Raw genomic sequence first — 15,211 nt, 5'->3', positions numbered from 1 at the left:
TTTTAGGTTGACTTTTCATTTCTGCAAAAGCCATTGGAATGTTGGTGGGGATTGTATTGCTATTGTAACTAGAACTGCTTTCTTTTATTTTGGGTTGGTAATTACTGGTTTATATATGTTGATCTGTACACTGAAATTTTCCTGAATTTATCATTTCTAGTACTATTCTGTGACTTCTTAAGAGTTTTCTATATATAGATCATGTCTGTGAATATAGTGTTATTTCTTCTACAACTTAGGCGTTTTCAGTTTCTTTTTCTTGCCTAATTGCTTTGGTTAGATCTTTCAATAGAGTGTTGACTATAGGCATCCATTTTTTGTTTCAGGTATTAGAGGAAAAACATTCAGTCTTTTGTCCCTGAGTGCAGTGTTTTGCAAGTGCCCTTTATCATATTTGGATCAGATCAGATCAGATCAGTCGCTCAGTCGTGTCCGACTCTTTGCGACCCCATGAATCGCAGCACGCCAGGCCTCCCTGTCCATCACCAACTCCCGGAGTTTCGACCCTCCCTGTCCATCACCAACTCCCGGATTTCGACCCAGAGTGTTCCTAGTTTCCTGTATGTTTTTTATCATGAAAGGGTGTTGAATTTTGGCAGTTGTTTTTTCTGTATCAGTTGAGATGATCATATTGTTTCTCCCCCTTTCATTCTGTTAATGTGATGTTGACTGTTAAGGGTTTATTATTTAATTCCACATATTTGTGACATGGTGATTGTTTGAAATGCCATGTTTAATGTCACATATTTGTGAATTTCCAGTTTTCCTTTTGCTTTTGATTTGTAACTTCATTCCAGCTTGGTTAGAGAGATTGTTTTCATTGTTTTTAAATTTAGGGAAACTTGTTTTGTGGCTAACATAAAAGAATGTGTATTTTGTCATTATTGGGTGGAGTCTTCTATAGGTTGGTTAAGTTTAGTTGGTGTATATTGTTAAACTTAAGCTGTGTTTATTTTTGTTTGTTTTCATTCTGCAACTCTGATGTGTAATTTCCCTCATCTTATTTTCAAGTTTGGAAATTCTTTCTTTTGCCTTTTCTGTTCTTCAGGTATACTTTGAAACCTTCGGTGCCTTTTTCATTTTAGTTTTTGGGCTTCCCTGGTGGCTTAATGGTAAAGAATTCGCCTGCCAGTGCAGGAGATGTAGGTTTGATCCCTGGGTTGGGAAGATCCTTTGGAGAAAGAAATGGCAACCCACTCCAGTATTTTTACCTGGAAAATCCCATGGACAGAGGACCTCGGTGGTCTATAGTTGCAAAAGAGTCAGATGCAACTTAGCGACTAAAGAACAATAAAGTGTTCTGTTCCATTATTTCTTTGTGATTCCTTTGTCCTAGTGTACCAGTATCTTATTGATAGTCTTAATTTGTGAATTCATTTTTCTCCTTTATTCTTGGTCTGTGATTTCTTTCAGCTCTTTGAGCTTATTTATGACAGTTGATTTAAATTCTTTGTGTAGGTTCTTCAATGTCATTTCCTCACAGTTTATTTTTGTTCTTTGGATGGGCCATACCTTCCTGTTTCTTTGTGTGCATTGCACTTCTTTATGTAACAGTGGACATTTTGAATATGGTAATGTGTCAACTTTGAACATCATATTGTGCCCCTTTCCCAGGGTTTGCTGTTTTGCTTTTTGAGGTCGATAGCCGTGCATCATTTATTGACTTTTTCAAGCACCTTTTGTAAAGACTGTATTTGGGACAGCCCTTTGAATGTGTCATGATACCACCTACCATTGTGCCTTAGCCTTTACCTCTGGCTTGTGAAGTCAAAAGTCATAGTTCTTTGTTGAGCAAGCATTGACTCTGGTCATATGTGCTATATTCTAGATTCCGCAGCATATCATTCAGTATACACACACACACAAACACATGTGGTTTTCATTTCAAGGAATTGGCTTATGTGATTGGGCTTGTAGAAGAAGCAGAGAAGGCTAGCTTGCTGAAAACTATCAGGTAGAGATTGACACTGCATTCTTGAGGATTATGAATTTTTATAAGTCGAATCTCTATGTTCAGTTCTTTTAATCTGCTGTCTTTCACTTCATCTTTTATTTGTTTTTTCATTCTGGAAATTTTTCTGAGGTTTTTCCTGTACAGATTCAATTTTCTGAATAAAACTTGCTGCTGCTACTGCTGCTGCTAAGTCTCTTCAGTCGTGTCCGACTCTGTGTGACACCATAGATGGCAGCCCACCAGGCTCCCCCATCCCTGGGATTCTCCAGGCAAGAACACTGCAGTGGGTTGCCATTTCCTTCTCCAAGGCATGAAAGTGAAAAGTGAAAGTGAAGTCGCTCAGTCATGTCTGACTCTTTGCGACCCCATGGACTGTAGCCTACCAAGCTCCTCCATCCATGGGATTCTCCAGGCGAGAGTACTGGAGTGGGGTGCCGTTGCCTTCTCTGGAATAAAACTTGGACTTCATTAAAATTACATACTCCTATTCTTCTAAAACACAGACTGGGAAAAAGCACTTGAAAAACACATATCTGATAAAGGACTGTAATCCAAAATACACAAAGCTCTTAAAACTCAAAAATAAGAAAATGAACAGCCTGATTAAAAATTGGGCAAAAGACCTCATCTGAAGGACCATATATACAAATGTCAAATAAAGATATGAAAAGGTGCTCCATATCTGTCATCAGGAAAACAACAAGGATATACTACTACACACCTGGCCAAAATTCAGTAAACTGACAATATCAAATGCCAATAAAGGGGAACAGTAGGAACTGTCATTAATTTCTGGTAGGTAAAAACCACTTTGGAAGACAGTTTGACAGTTTTGTATAACCAAGCATACTTTTACTATACAATCCAGCAATTGTCTTCCATGGTATTTACCCAAAGGAGTTACATCGGTACAAAAGACTACACATAGGTGTTTCTATATGCTTTTCTGATAATTGCTAGAATTTGGAAGCAACCAAGATGTCCTTCCCATCAGGAAGCTTCCATAAGCCTCTTATCTTTCTCCATCAGAGGGTAGACAGAATGAAAACTACAATCACAGAAAACTAACCAATCTGACCACATGGACCACAGTCTTGTCTAATTCAATGAAACTATGAGCCATGCCATGTAGAGCCACCAAAGACGGACAGGTCATAGTGGAGAGTTCTGACAAAACGTGGTCCACTGGGGAAGGGAATGGCAAACTACTTCAGTATTCTTGCCTTGAGAACCCCATGAACAGCATGAAAAGGCAAAAAAAAAAATAGGACACTGAAAGGTGAACTCCCCAGGTAGGTAGGTGCCCAATATGCTACTAGAGAGAGTGGAGAAATAACTCCAGAAAGAATGAAGAGACAGAGCCAAAGCAAAAGCAACACACAGTTGTGGATGTGACTGGTGATGGAAGTAAAGTCCGATGCTGTAAAGAGCAGTATTGCGTAGGAACCTGGAATGTTAGGTCCATGAATCAAGGCAAATTCACTTCAGTTCAGTTCAGTCACTCAGTCATGTCTGACTCTTTGCGACCCCATGGAGTGCAGCACGCCAGGCCTCCCTGTCTATCACCAACTCCTGGAGCTTACTCAAACTCATGTCCATTGAGTCGTTGATGCCATCCAACCATCTCATCCTCTGTCATCCCCTTTTCCTCCCACCTTCAATCTTTCTCAGCATCGGAGTCTTTTCAAATGAGTCAGTTCTTCGCATCAGGTGGCCAAAGTATTGGAATTTCAGCTTCAGCATCAGTCCTTCCAATGAATATTCAGGACTGATTTCCTTTAGGGTGTATTGGTTGGATCTCCTTACAGTCCAAGGAACTCTCAAGAGTCTTCTCCAACAAAAGAGTTCAAAAGCATCAATTCTTTGGTGCTTAGCTTTCTTTATAGTCCAACTCTCACATCCATACATGACTACTGGAAAAACCATAGCCTTGACTAGACAGACCTTTGTTGGCAAAGTAATGTCTCTGTTTTTTTAATATGCTGTCTAGGTTGGTCATCGGAGAAGGCAATGGCAACCCACTCCAGTACTCTTGCCTGGAAAATCCCATGGACAGAGGAGCCTGGTAGGCTGCAGTCCACGGGGTCCCGAAGAGTCGGACACGACGGAGCGACTTCACTTTCACTTTTCACTTTCATGCATTGGAGAAGGAAACGGCAACCCACTCCAGTGTTCTTGCCTGGAGAATCCCAGGGACGGGGGAGCCTGGTGGGCTGCGGTCTATGGGATCGCACAGAGTCGGACACGACTGACGCGACTTAGCAGCAGCAGCAGCAGGTTGGTGATACCTTTTCGTCTAAGGAGTAAGGGTCTTTTAATTTCATGGCTATAGTCACCATCTGCAGTGATTTTGGAGCCCAAAAAAATAAAGTCTGTCACTGTTTCCATTGTGGTCAAACGGAAGATGATAAGAGTGAGCATCGACATTTTAGGAATCAGCGAACTTAAATGGACTGGAATGGGTGAATTTAACTCAGACCATTATATCTACTACTGTGGGCAAGAGTCCCTTAGAAGAAATGGAGTAGCCATCATAGTCAACAGAAGAGTCTGAAATGCAGTACTTGGATGCAGTCTCAAAAACGACAGGATGATCTCTGTTTGTTTCCAAGGCAAACCATTCAGTATCACAGTAATCCAAGTCTATGCCCCAACTAGTAATGCTGAAGAAGCTGAAGTTGAATGGTTCTGTGAAAACCTACAAGACCTTCTAGAACTACCAACCAAAAACATGTCCTTTTCAAAATAGGGGACTGGAATGCAGAACTAGGAAGTCATAGATACCTGGCTGCTAAGCTGCTGAGTCACTTCAGTCGTGTCTGACTCTGTGTGACCCCATAGACGGCAGCCCACCAGGCTCCCCCGTCCCTGGGATTCTCCAGGCAAGAACACTGGAGTGGGTTGCCATTTCCTTCTCCAGTGCATAAAAGTGGAAAGTGAAAGTGAAGTCACTCAGTCGTGTCCGACCCTCAGCGACCCCATGGACTGCAGCCTTCCAGGCTCCTCCATCCGTGGGATTTTCCAGGCAAGAGTACTGGAGTGGGGTGCCATTGCCTTCTCCGATAGATACCTGGAGTAACAGGCAAATTTGGCCTTGGAGTACAAAATGAAGTAGGTCAAAGGCTAATAAGAGTTTTGCCAAGAGAATGCACTGGTCATAGCAAATACCCTTTTCCAACAATGCAAGAGAAGACTCTGCACATGGACATCACCAGATGGTCAAAACTGAAATCAGATTGATTATATTCTTTGTAGCCAAAGATGGAGAAGCTCTATACAATCAGCAAAAACAAGACCAGGAGCTGACCGTGGCTCAGATCATGAGCTACTTGTTGCCAAATTCAGACTTAAATTGAAGAAAGTAGGGAAAACCCCTAGACCATTCAGGTATGACATAGATCAAACCCCTTACGATTATACAGTGGAAGTGAGAAATAGATTCAAGGGATTAGAGCTGATAGACAGAGTGCCTGAAGAACTATGGAAGGAGGTGACATTGTACAGGAAGCAGTGATCAAGACCATCCCCCCAAAAAAGAAATGCAAAAAGGCAGAATGGTTTTCTGAGGAGGGCTTACAAATAGCTGAGAAGAGAAAGGACGTGAAAGGCAAAGGAGAAAAGGAAAGATATACCCATTTGAATGCAGAGTTCCAAAGAATAGCAAGGAGAGATAAGAAAGCCTTTCTTAGTGATCAGTGCAAAGAAATAGAGGAAAACAATAGAATGGGAAAGACTAGAGATCTCTTCAAGAAAATTAGATATACCAAGGGATCATTCCATGCAAAGATGGGCACAGTAAAGGACAGAAACAGTATGAACCTAACAGAAGCAGAAGATATTAAGAAGAGGTGGCAAGAATACTCACAAGAACTATACAAAAAAGATCTTCATGACCCAGATAACCACTATGTTATGATTACTCACGTAGAGCCAGACATCCTGGAATGTGAAATCAAGTGGACCTTAGGAAGCATCACTACGAACAAAGCTAGTGAAGGTGATGGAATTCCAGTTGAGCTATTTCAAATCCTAAAAGATGATGCTGTGAAAATGCTACACTCAATATGCCAGCAAATTTGGAAGACTCAGGAGTGGTCAAAGGACTAGAAAAGGTCAGTTTTCATTCCAGTCCCCAAGGAAGGCAATACCAAAGAATGTTCAAACAATTGCACAATTGCACTCATCTCATTCGCTAGCAAGGTAATGCTCAAAATTCCCCAAGTGAGGCTTCAGTAGTACATGAACCATTAACTGTCAGTAATTCCTAATGCGGCTCCTCATTCCGCAGGCATGGTCCCGGGATGAAGGAATTAACTTCCAGATGTTCAAGCTGGTTTTAGAAAAGGCAGAAGAACCAGAGATCAAATTGCCAACATCTGTTGGCTCATTGAAAAAGCAAGAGAGTTCCAGAAAAACATCTACTTCTGCTTTATTGACTATGCCAAAGCCTTTGACTGTGTGGATCCCAACAAACTGGAAAATTCTTCAAAAGATGGGAATACCCGACCACCTACTGCCTCTTGAGAAATCTGTATGCAGATCAGGAAGCAACACTTAGAACTGGACATGGAACAACAGACTGGTTCCATGTACAGAAAGGAGTATATGAAGGCTGGATATTGTCACCCTGCTTATTCAACTTATATGCAGAACAAATCATGAGAAATGTTGGGCTGGATGAAGCACAAGCTGGAATTAAGATTGCCAGGAGAAATATCAGTAACCTCAGATATGCAGCTGATACCACTCTTATGGCAGAAAATGAAGAGGAACTAAAGAGCCTCTTGAGGAAAGTGAAAGAGGAGAGTGAAAAAGTTGGCTTAAAACTCAACATTCAGAAAACTAAGATCATGGCATCCAGTCCCATCACTTCATGGCAGATAGGTGGGGAAACAATGGAAATAGTGACAGACTTTGTTTTTTTGGGCTCCAAAATCACTGCAGATGGTGAAATTAAAAGATGGTTACTCCTTGGAAGAAAAGTTATGACCAACCTAGACAGCATGGTAAAAATACTTCACCAACAAAAGTCTGTCTAGTCAAGGCTATGGTTTTTCCAGTGGTCATGTATGGATGTGATAGTTGGACTATAAAGAAAGCTGAGCGCCGAAGAATTGATGCTTTTGAACTGTGTTGTTGGAGAATACTGTTGAGAGTCCCTTGGACTGCAAGGAGATCCAACCAGTCCATCCTAAAGGAAATCAGTCCTGAATATTCATTGGAAGGACTGATGCTGAAGCTGAAACTCCAAATGCTTTTGGCCACCTGATGCGAAGAAGTGACCTATTTGAAAGTACCCTGATGCTGGGAAAGATTGAAGTCAGGATGAAAAGGGGACAACAGAGGATGAGATGGTTGGATGGCATCACCAACTTGCTGGACATGAGTTTGAGTAAGCTCCAGGAAGTTGGTGATGAACAGGGAAGCCTGGCGTGCTGTAGTCCATGAGGTTGCAAAGAGACAGACATGACTGAGTGACTGAACTGAACTGAAAATGTCCTTCAGTGGGTCAAAGGATAAATAAAATGTGGTACATCCAGATCATGAAATATTATTCAGGACTAAAACCAGTACATCTAAAGGAAATCAGTCCTGAATATTCATTGGAAGAACTGATGCTGAAGCTGAAACTCCAATACTTTGGCCACCTAATGCGAAGAACTGACTGACTGGAAATGACCCTGATGCTGGGAAAGATTGAGGACAGGAGGAGATGGGGGGACAGAGGATGATATGGTCGGATGGCATCAGGGACTGAATGGGCATGAGTTTGCGCAAACTCCAGGAAATAGTGGAGAAGAGAGGAGCTTGGTGTGCTGCAGTCCAGGAAGTCCCAAAGAGTCAGTCCTGACATGGTGATTGAGAAGCAACAACCTTTCAATCTTTTGAAATCGTTTCAAAGATTTCAAAGAAAAGAAAGGGGCTGGGGTCCTTTAAGAGCATATTAGTAAGTGAAAGAAGCCAGTTTAAAAAGGTTACGTACTGTATGGTTCCAAGTAAACAACATTCTGGAAAAGACAGAAACAGCAGGACAGTAAGAAGGTGAGTGTTAGGAGAGATGCACAGGAAGACAAAAAACGGTGTTTAGGGCAGTGAGACTGTTACGTATGCTGCTATAACGTTGGATGTATGTCATTGCAAATTTGTCCCAAACCCATACAATGTATAACACCAAGAGTGAACCGTCCTGTGAACTGTGGAGTTTGGGTGACTCTGATGTGTCATTATAGGTTGTAGCAAATATCCCACTCTGGTAGGGGAAGTTGGTAATGGAGTAGACTGTGCACGAATGGGAGCAGAGACCACATGGGAAAATCTGTGCTTTCTGTTCAGTTTTGTTGTGAGCCAAAAACTTCTCTAAAACATTAAGCACGTGAAAAAAATTTTAAATCTGATGAGAAAGATTACAGAGAAGTTAAGAAATAATAAAATAAGCCACATATTTAGATGAAAATCCTTAGTCTTTTCCTCTTGGTGTTTATCTTCTGTATATTTTCAGGATTTGCTTTTAAGAAATTCAATTTAGCTATTTTATATTATATAATTGCTTAATTTATCCCTTTCATTTTCAGTAATGGAAGTTTTAAAAATGTATTCTTTCAATAATTGAAGGAAACTCTCTTCACTGAAATGAATTAAATGTGTAAATTCCATACCTTTGGCTCTGAGAGGACTAGGCCCTTGCTAATAAAGGCTTTATAACTTCCTTTTTGTGTATAAGTCATGCGTATAGCAGGTAACAGATTGCTCCAGTGCAAAAAATTTTAATGTATGTCCTGGTTACTCACTGTAAAACAAGTTACTTAGGTAAAGGAAGGGTCAGTTAAGCAGAATTTGCATTCATTTCTATTTTATATTTCATTAAAAGTACTAAATAACTTTATGTTACCCCTGTTGATTATTTATGTGTTGGAAAGGCAGTGGTGCCTGGGCACAGTTTAGAGTCCTTTAACCAATCATTTAATAAGACAAATTACATCATTTCTGCTTTTCTTTCCCACTCTGGTTTTGCTTGCAATAGGTTCAGTTATGTTCTAAATTAGATTCTCTACACTTCTGTGTGAACTTTTTCTCCTTAAGGTATTAATTAGGTTTATCTTAAAGTGAAGTCACAACTTTAGGTTTAAATGTCAGATGCAAACCAATAAAAATGTTAACCCATTTGAGCTCCAGAAATCTAATGAAGACTTCTGTATACAGCATTTGACACTGCGTGGTGCACGTTAGTAATAAAGTGAAAGCTTATTTTCTTACCAGTATATTGTAGCACAACACACGTCCTTTCTGTTATGGGGCTTGCATACTGCTGATGTTATGGAAAGCTTTCTCATCAGCCTACCCATGAGGAAAATTAAGATTGTCTTGCTGTGTCCCAGGGAAATAGTCAAGGCTTTTACAAAGAGAGAAAATAGAGAACAAAAGGATATGTCAGGCGTGTACGCAACTGTCTTATTGGCAGATAGCGTGACTCCTTTATGAATGTGTGACTTTCTGAAAACTGATTTTAAATGAATTATCTTTTTCTATTAGGCATTGAAGAAGAGGTTTTTTTCCATATATAAATAGAATTTTTAGCTCTACCACGTCTTGTTCACTCAACTCTAAACTGAACCTTCGTAGCATTTGTTTTGTCTACTATTGAAGGCTTTCTGCAGGAAGACTCTCAGTTGTGACATTGTATGGATGCCAGCAAAATGATCAGAATCCAAGTTTCTAGTGTACCATGGCTCTAATGAGCTGCTAATTGAAGGTGACAAGCTGTTTTTTCCTTCCCAGTTGGTCTGGCAAAATGTTAAATTTCATTCATTATTAACTCATTGCTTCTCAGCAGAGGACTGGATTAATTAGTTGGGAACATTAAGAAAAGAATTTTTGCCTTGTGTCCGTTTTGGCGTTGGGAGTTTAGGTTTTACAAGATGCTCCCCATCTTCAGTTTTGCCAATTGTGTGCAGTTGTGTAAATCTCTAGCACAATCAAGACCCAGCACCATTTCTGTCATCCTGTAAGTGGGCACCCATCATGCCACTTTTCTGTAGCTCCCCTCCTCCTCTGGCTGCTGGCAACCACTGATCGGCCTCCTATTATTAGTTTTACCTTTCTGGCTTTTCATTGAAAGGGACCCATAGAGTATGTAGACTTTTATGTTTGACCTTTTTTCCCCCAAGAACTTGATGATGGTTTTGAAATTCATCTGTGCTGTTAGTTGGATAGTTTGCTCTGTTATTAATATTCTGTTGCTCGAATATATCACAATACATTTAGCCATTCATCTCTTGATCAACATTTAACTGTGCAAAAAAAAAAATTATGAATAACAAAGTCCCACAGCATGACTTAGATATGTTTATGTGAAGCTGCCAAACTACTTTTCAAAGTGACTACCTTTTTGCATTCCCAGTGGCAATGTATGAAAGTCTTGCAATCTTGAATTAGCAGTCTTGTAAAATCTTAGTCGTTGTAGTAGTGGTATCCCTTAGTGCTTTTAATTTGTATTTTCCTGGTAATTAGTGATACTTAACATTTTTTCAAGCCCTTAGTTACTATATATGTATCTTCCATGGTAAAGTATCTTTTAAAACATTATGGCCAGGGACTTCCTTGGCAATCAAATGGTTGAGACTTCGACCAGGGCATAAAAATCAGAAGCCAGTTGATCCCTGGGTGGGAAAGAGCCCCTGAGGGGGAAAATGGCAACTCACTCCACTGTTCTTGCCTAAGAAATTCCATGGACAAGAGGAGCCCGGCAGACTGTAGTCCATGGGGCCGCAAGCAGTTGGTGCACACGCCTGAGCACCTACACACATTGTTAACTGTACTCACCGTGATGTACGTCACATTCTCAGGACTTATTGATCTTATAACTGCATGTTTGTACCTTTCTACTATCTTCACCTGTTTCATACCTCCCCACCTGACCTGGGCTCTGGCATCTACTAATCTATTCTTTTTTATTAAAAATTTTTAAATTGGATTAAAAAAAACCCTTCATTTGTTTTCTTTGGTCATGCTTCGTGGCATGTGGGATGTAGGTATCAAACCCATACCCCCTGCATTGGAAGCGCAGAGCCTTAACCACGGGACCTCCAGGGAAGCCCCTGTTCTTTTTTCTGGGAGTTGAGTTTTTGTTTAAATTCACTATATAAATTATATCATAGAGTATTTTTCTTGTATTTAACCTAGCATAATGCCCTCAACCTATGTTGTTGTCAAGTGGCAGGATTTCCTCTTTTCTTATACATTTAAAGTACCCCAAACTATGTTTTATGAATTTTCATAAAGATTTAAAAATTAGGTTGTTATTGTTGAACAGGAGTGGTAAGAGTAGGTCAGTTCAGTTCAGTCACTCAGTCGTGTCCGACTCTTTGCGACCTCATGCACTGCAGCATGCCAGGCCTCCCTGTCCATCCCCAACTCCTGGAGCTTACTCAAACTCATGTCTGTCAAGTCAGTGATGCTATCCGACCATTTAATCCTCTGTCGTTCCCTTCTCCTGCCTTCAGTCTTTCCCAGCATCAGGGTGTTTTCAGATGAGTCAGTTCTTCACATCAGGTGGCCAAAGTATTGGAGTTCAACTTCAGCATCAGTCCTTCCAATGAATATTCAGGACTGATTTCCTTTAGGATGGACTGGTTGGATCTCCTTGCAGTCCGAGGGACTCTCAAGAGTCTTCTCCAGCATCACAGTTCAAAAGCATCAGTTCTTCGGTGCTCAGCTTTCTTCACAGTCCAACTCTCACATCTATACATGACTACTGAAAAAACCATAGCTTCGATTAGATGGACCTTTATTGGCAAAGTAATGTCTCTCCTTTTTAATATGCTGTCTAGGTTGGTCAAAGCTTTTCTTCCAAGGAGTAAGCGTCTTTTAATTTCATGGCTATAGTCATCATCTGCAGTGATTTTGGAGTCCCCCAAAATAAAAGTCTGTCACGGTTTCCAATGTTTCCCCATCTATTTGCCGTAAAGTGATGGGATCAGATGCCATGATCTTAGTTTTCTGAATGTTGAGCTTTAAGCCAACTTTTTCACTCTCCTCTTTCACTTTCATCAAGAGGCTCTTTAGTTCCTCTTCACTTTCTGCCATAAGGGTAGTGTCATCTGCGTATCTGTGGTTATTGAAGTTAAGAGTAGGTGATTTTGCTTTGTTCCTCATCTTTCAGGAAAGTGTTGATCTTTTACCTGTGGGTTTTTTGTAGATGCCCCTCATCAAGTTGAAGAAGTTCTCTTCTATTCAACAGTCTTTTATTTCTAGGAAGAATCTCATCTAGCTTTGTATTGCTAGATTTGACTTATTGATATTTTGTTGAGAATTCTTGACATATATTCATGAGACATTATAAATGTATATATAGTTTCTTGTGAAGTATTTGTTTATTTTGGGAATCAGGTGTTACGGCCTCATAAAATAAGTTGGTGACTTCTACCTTTAAAAGAATTTATGTAGGATATCTAAACTTGTTTCAAGAACTGGTAAAATTTTCAAATGAAGCCATTTTTAAGAAATTCTTTGTAAGAAATTTTAAGTTATGAGTTCAATTCCTTTGTAGATACTGAATATTGAAATTAGCTGTTTCAAGGAATTAGGTTTAGTTTCATTCATTTTCTTCTTTTGCTTTCCCAAGTTTTATTTCATTGATTTGTTGTTAATTCCTCCATTTCACTTTGATTTGATGTAACTTGCTCTTTTCATACTTTATTAAGGTGGAAACATTGATCTCATCATCTGTTTTAGTGTCTGGAACACACTGTGTTTATAGTTTAAATCTTATTTTGAATGTTTATGTATATTTTAGGATGAGATCTCATTTCTGGTAGATTCTTGATTAGGCTTTAATTGTGTCTGTTTAGAAAGGGTCAGCCTATGGTATATACATCCATTCACTTTGGCCTTTTTGTTTTGTTTGCTTTGTTCCTTTTCCTGTAAATGTATTGAAATCTTGCCTTTAGAAATTGAATTATTTGAGATATTCAAATACTTGTATCTTTGATCTCACTTCATAATTGTTTATCCTTAGTTTATAATAGTAGAGGTGATGTTTCATCTAGTGACCTTGATAAATCCATATATTAATTGGTAATCCATAGTAATAATCAGTTTACAAATTAATGCATACATTAATGTGTAGTCTTTTATTATTATCAGGCTTGTCTGTATATATATTGCACTTTGTGTTACTAGGTCTTATACAATCAAGTTCTCAGCGAATAATGGTAGCTTTATTCCTTTCTTGTAGTAATATTTTATGCATAGACCTTCCATACTATATGGGGTACACTGCCATAGTCTTCAAATACTCTTTTCTAATTCCTCATTTTGGGGTGAAACGTTTCAGTATTTCACAATTTTGTTGATTAGTTTTAAGGTTGGTATCCTTAATCAGATTAATGAAATATTTTTTATGAACTGATTTTAATTCTCTCAAATGCTTTACTTCATTTATTGAGATCATCTTATAATTTTCCTGTTCTACAGTATTAATTGAGTGATGTTTCATTATTTGTTTTCATTTGGCATTCCTGAGATAAATTGATTGGAATATATATATATATATATATATATATAAGGCAATGGCACCCCACTCCAGTACTCTTGCCTGGAAAATCCCATGGATGGAGGAGCCTGGCAAGCTGCAGTCCATGGGGTCGCTATAGTCGGACACGACTGAGCGACTTCCCTTTCACTTTTCACTTTCATGCATTGGAGAAGGAAATGGCAACCCACTCCAGTGTTCTTGCCTGGAGAATCCCAGGGATGGGGATGCCTGGTGGGCTGCCGTCTATGGGGTCGCACAGTCGGACATGACTGAAGTGACTTAGCAGCAGCAGCAGCATAATCAGTTTGCATGTATTATTAACAAGAAAAGTTACTGGCCTTCCCACCTTTTAAAGCATAATAACTCTTGTCTTTTTTGTTTGTTTGTTTTTGTAGCACAAGTCCACCTTACTGTTGTGTGGATTTATATTCACTTCGTACTGGGGAGATGGTCAAGTCCATTCAGTTTAAAACGCCTATCTATGATCTCCATTGCAACAAAAGGTAAAGCAGTATTTCATGTGTTTCTCGTACAAGATAGCATGTAGCAATACTCTAAAGTAGCTTCATTTTGGATGCAGTTTAGTTTTGAAAACTTGTAACTTTTTCCTAATTATTTCTAAATCTTGGACTTTGGGAAAAATACAAATTCTGATTAATTTTAATATATCCTTAATCAGAAATATCTCATTTATACTGAATAACAGTTGTCTGAGTTTTCTTCCTCCCTCAGTCCTTTCCTTCCTTCTTTCCTCTTTCTTCCTTCCTGTTTTCTCTCCCTCCCTCTCTTCTTTGGCTCTTGTGTTGAGAAATTCCGTAGTCATTTGAAGTGATAGGTTGTATAAATCCATTTTATGTTTAATTCCATGACTTTGAGCCAGCAGTGGAAAAACACTTTTAGTAAATTGCCAGCATTTTTTTGATCTCATACATTCTTAATGAAGATAGGTTCATTTGATTTATAATGAATTAAAATATTATAAAAAAAAAAAACACTTTATTTTGAGGTGTAGTTCTCCTATCACTTTTCTTTCTCTAATCTTGTCTGTATTGGTCATATTAAGGATTTTGGGGTTATATTTTTATATCTAAGAAGCAGATGTTTCTAGCTTATATGTTATAAGATGTGTTTGATTTTTAAAAATTGCTATGGTAGATACTGATTTAACTTATTTTATGATTCAGTTTATAGTTTATGATTTTTTTCCCTCTAATTTTAGGATCCTTGTTGTAGTATTGCAGGAGAAAATTGCTGCCTTTGATAGCTGTACTTTCACGAAAAAATTTTTTGTCACAAGTATGTATCAACTTGATTTATTTCCTATTATATGCCTTTGAGTTTATATTATTTACTTGATAGAATCAACAGACTAATTGGAATCATAGCATCAATATTTCATGCTTCTTCTGTTACTGTATGTCTCTGTTCCTGTGCACGCCTTATTTAGTAATATAATTTTATGGCATATGTGTTCAGCCCACAGCATGTTTTCTTCATGTTATTGTAGACGCTTTGTAGTACACTCAGTTTTTCCTTGTATATTCTCCTTGAGTAGTTGTGACTAATTTAGGTCTGTGTAACTATGTTGTTAAATTATTTAATTAACATAACATACTTGTGGATGTAACTGTATTATCATTCATGAGGGAAATGTGTCAATCTTTCACTCTTTCTTTCCCCGACCTCTCACAACTCTGCCTGGATTTGCAGAAATAAGCCTAGAT

At 38.9% G+C, this 15,211-nt stretch overlaps 1 protein-coding gene across 11 annotated transcripts in view; it reads left to right on the top strand.

Moving 5' to 3' along the window:
- Positions 1 to 15,211, top strand: part of BCAS3 (BCAS3, microtubule associated cell migration factor) — a 597,592-nt gene that overhangs the window by 133,577 nt on the left and 448,804 nt on the right. For all 11 annotated transcript variants that reach the window (XM_027518314.1, XM_027518315.1, XM_027518317.1 and 8 more), the window contains 2 exons: positions 13,883 to 13,990; positions 14,707 to 14,783. In XM_027518314.1, the coding sequence (XP_027374115.1) occupies positions 13,883 to 13,990; positions 14,707 to 14,783 (185 nt within the window). The remainder of the gene's footprint in view (positions 1 to 13,882; positions 13,991 to 14,706; positions 14,784 to 15,211) is intronic.

The sequence above is a fragment of the Bos indicus x Bos taurus genome, chromosome 19 (assembly GCF_003369695.1).
Source record: "Bos indicus x Bos taurus breed Angus x Brahman F1 hybrid chromosome 19, Bos_hybrid_MaternalHap_v2.0, whole genome shotgun sequence".
In the NCBI taxonomy this organism is placed as follows: domain Eukaryota; kingdom Metazoa; phylum Chordata; class Mammalia; order Artiodactyla; family Bovidae; genus Bos; species Bos indicus x Bos taurus.
The sequence above is the reverse complement of the archived record's forward strand: the minus strand, read 5'-3'. Positions and strand labels throughout refer to the sequence as shown.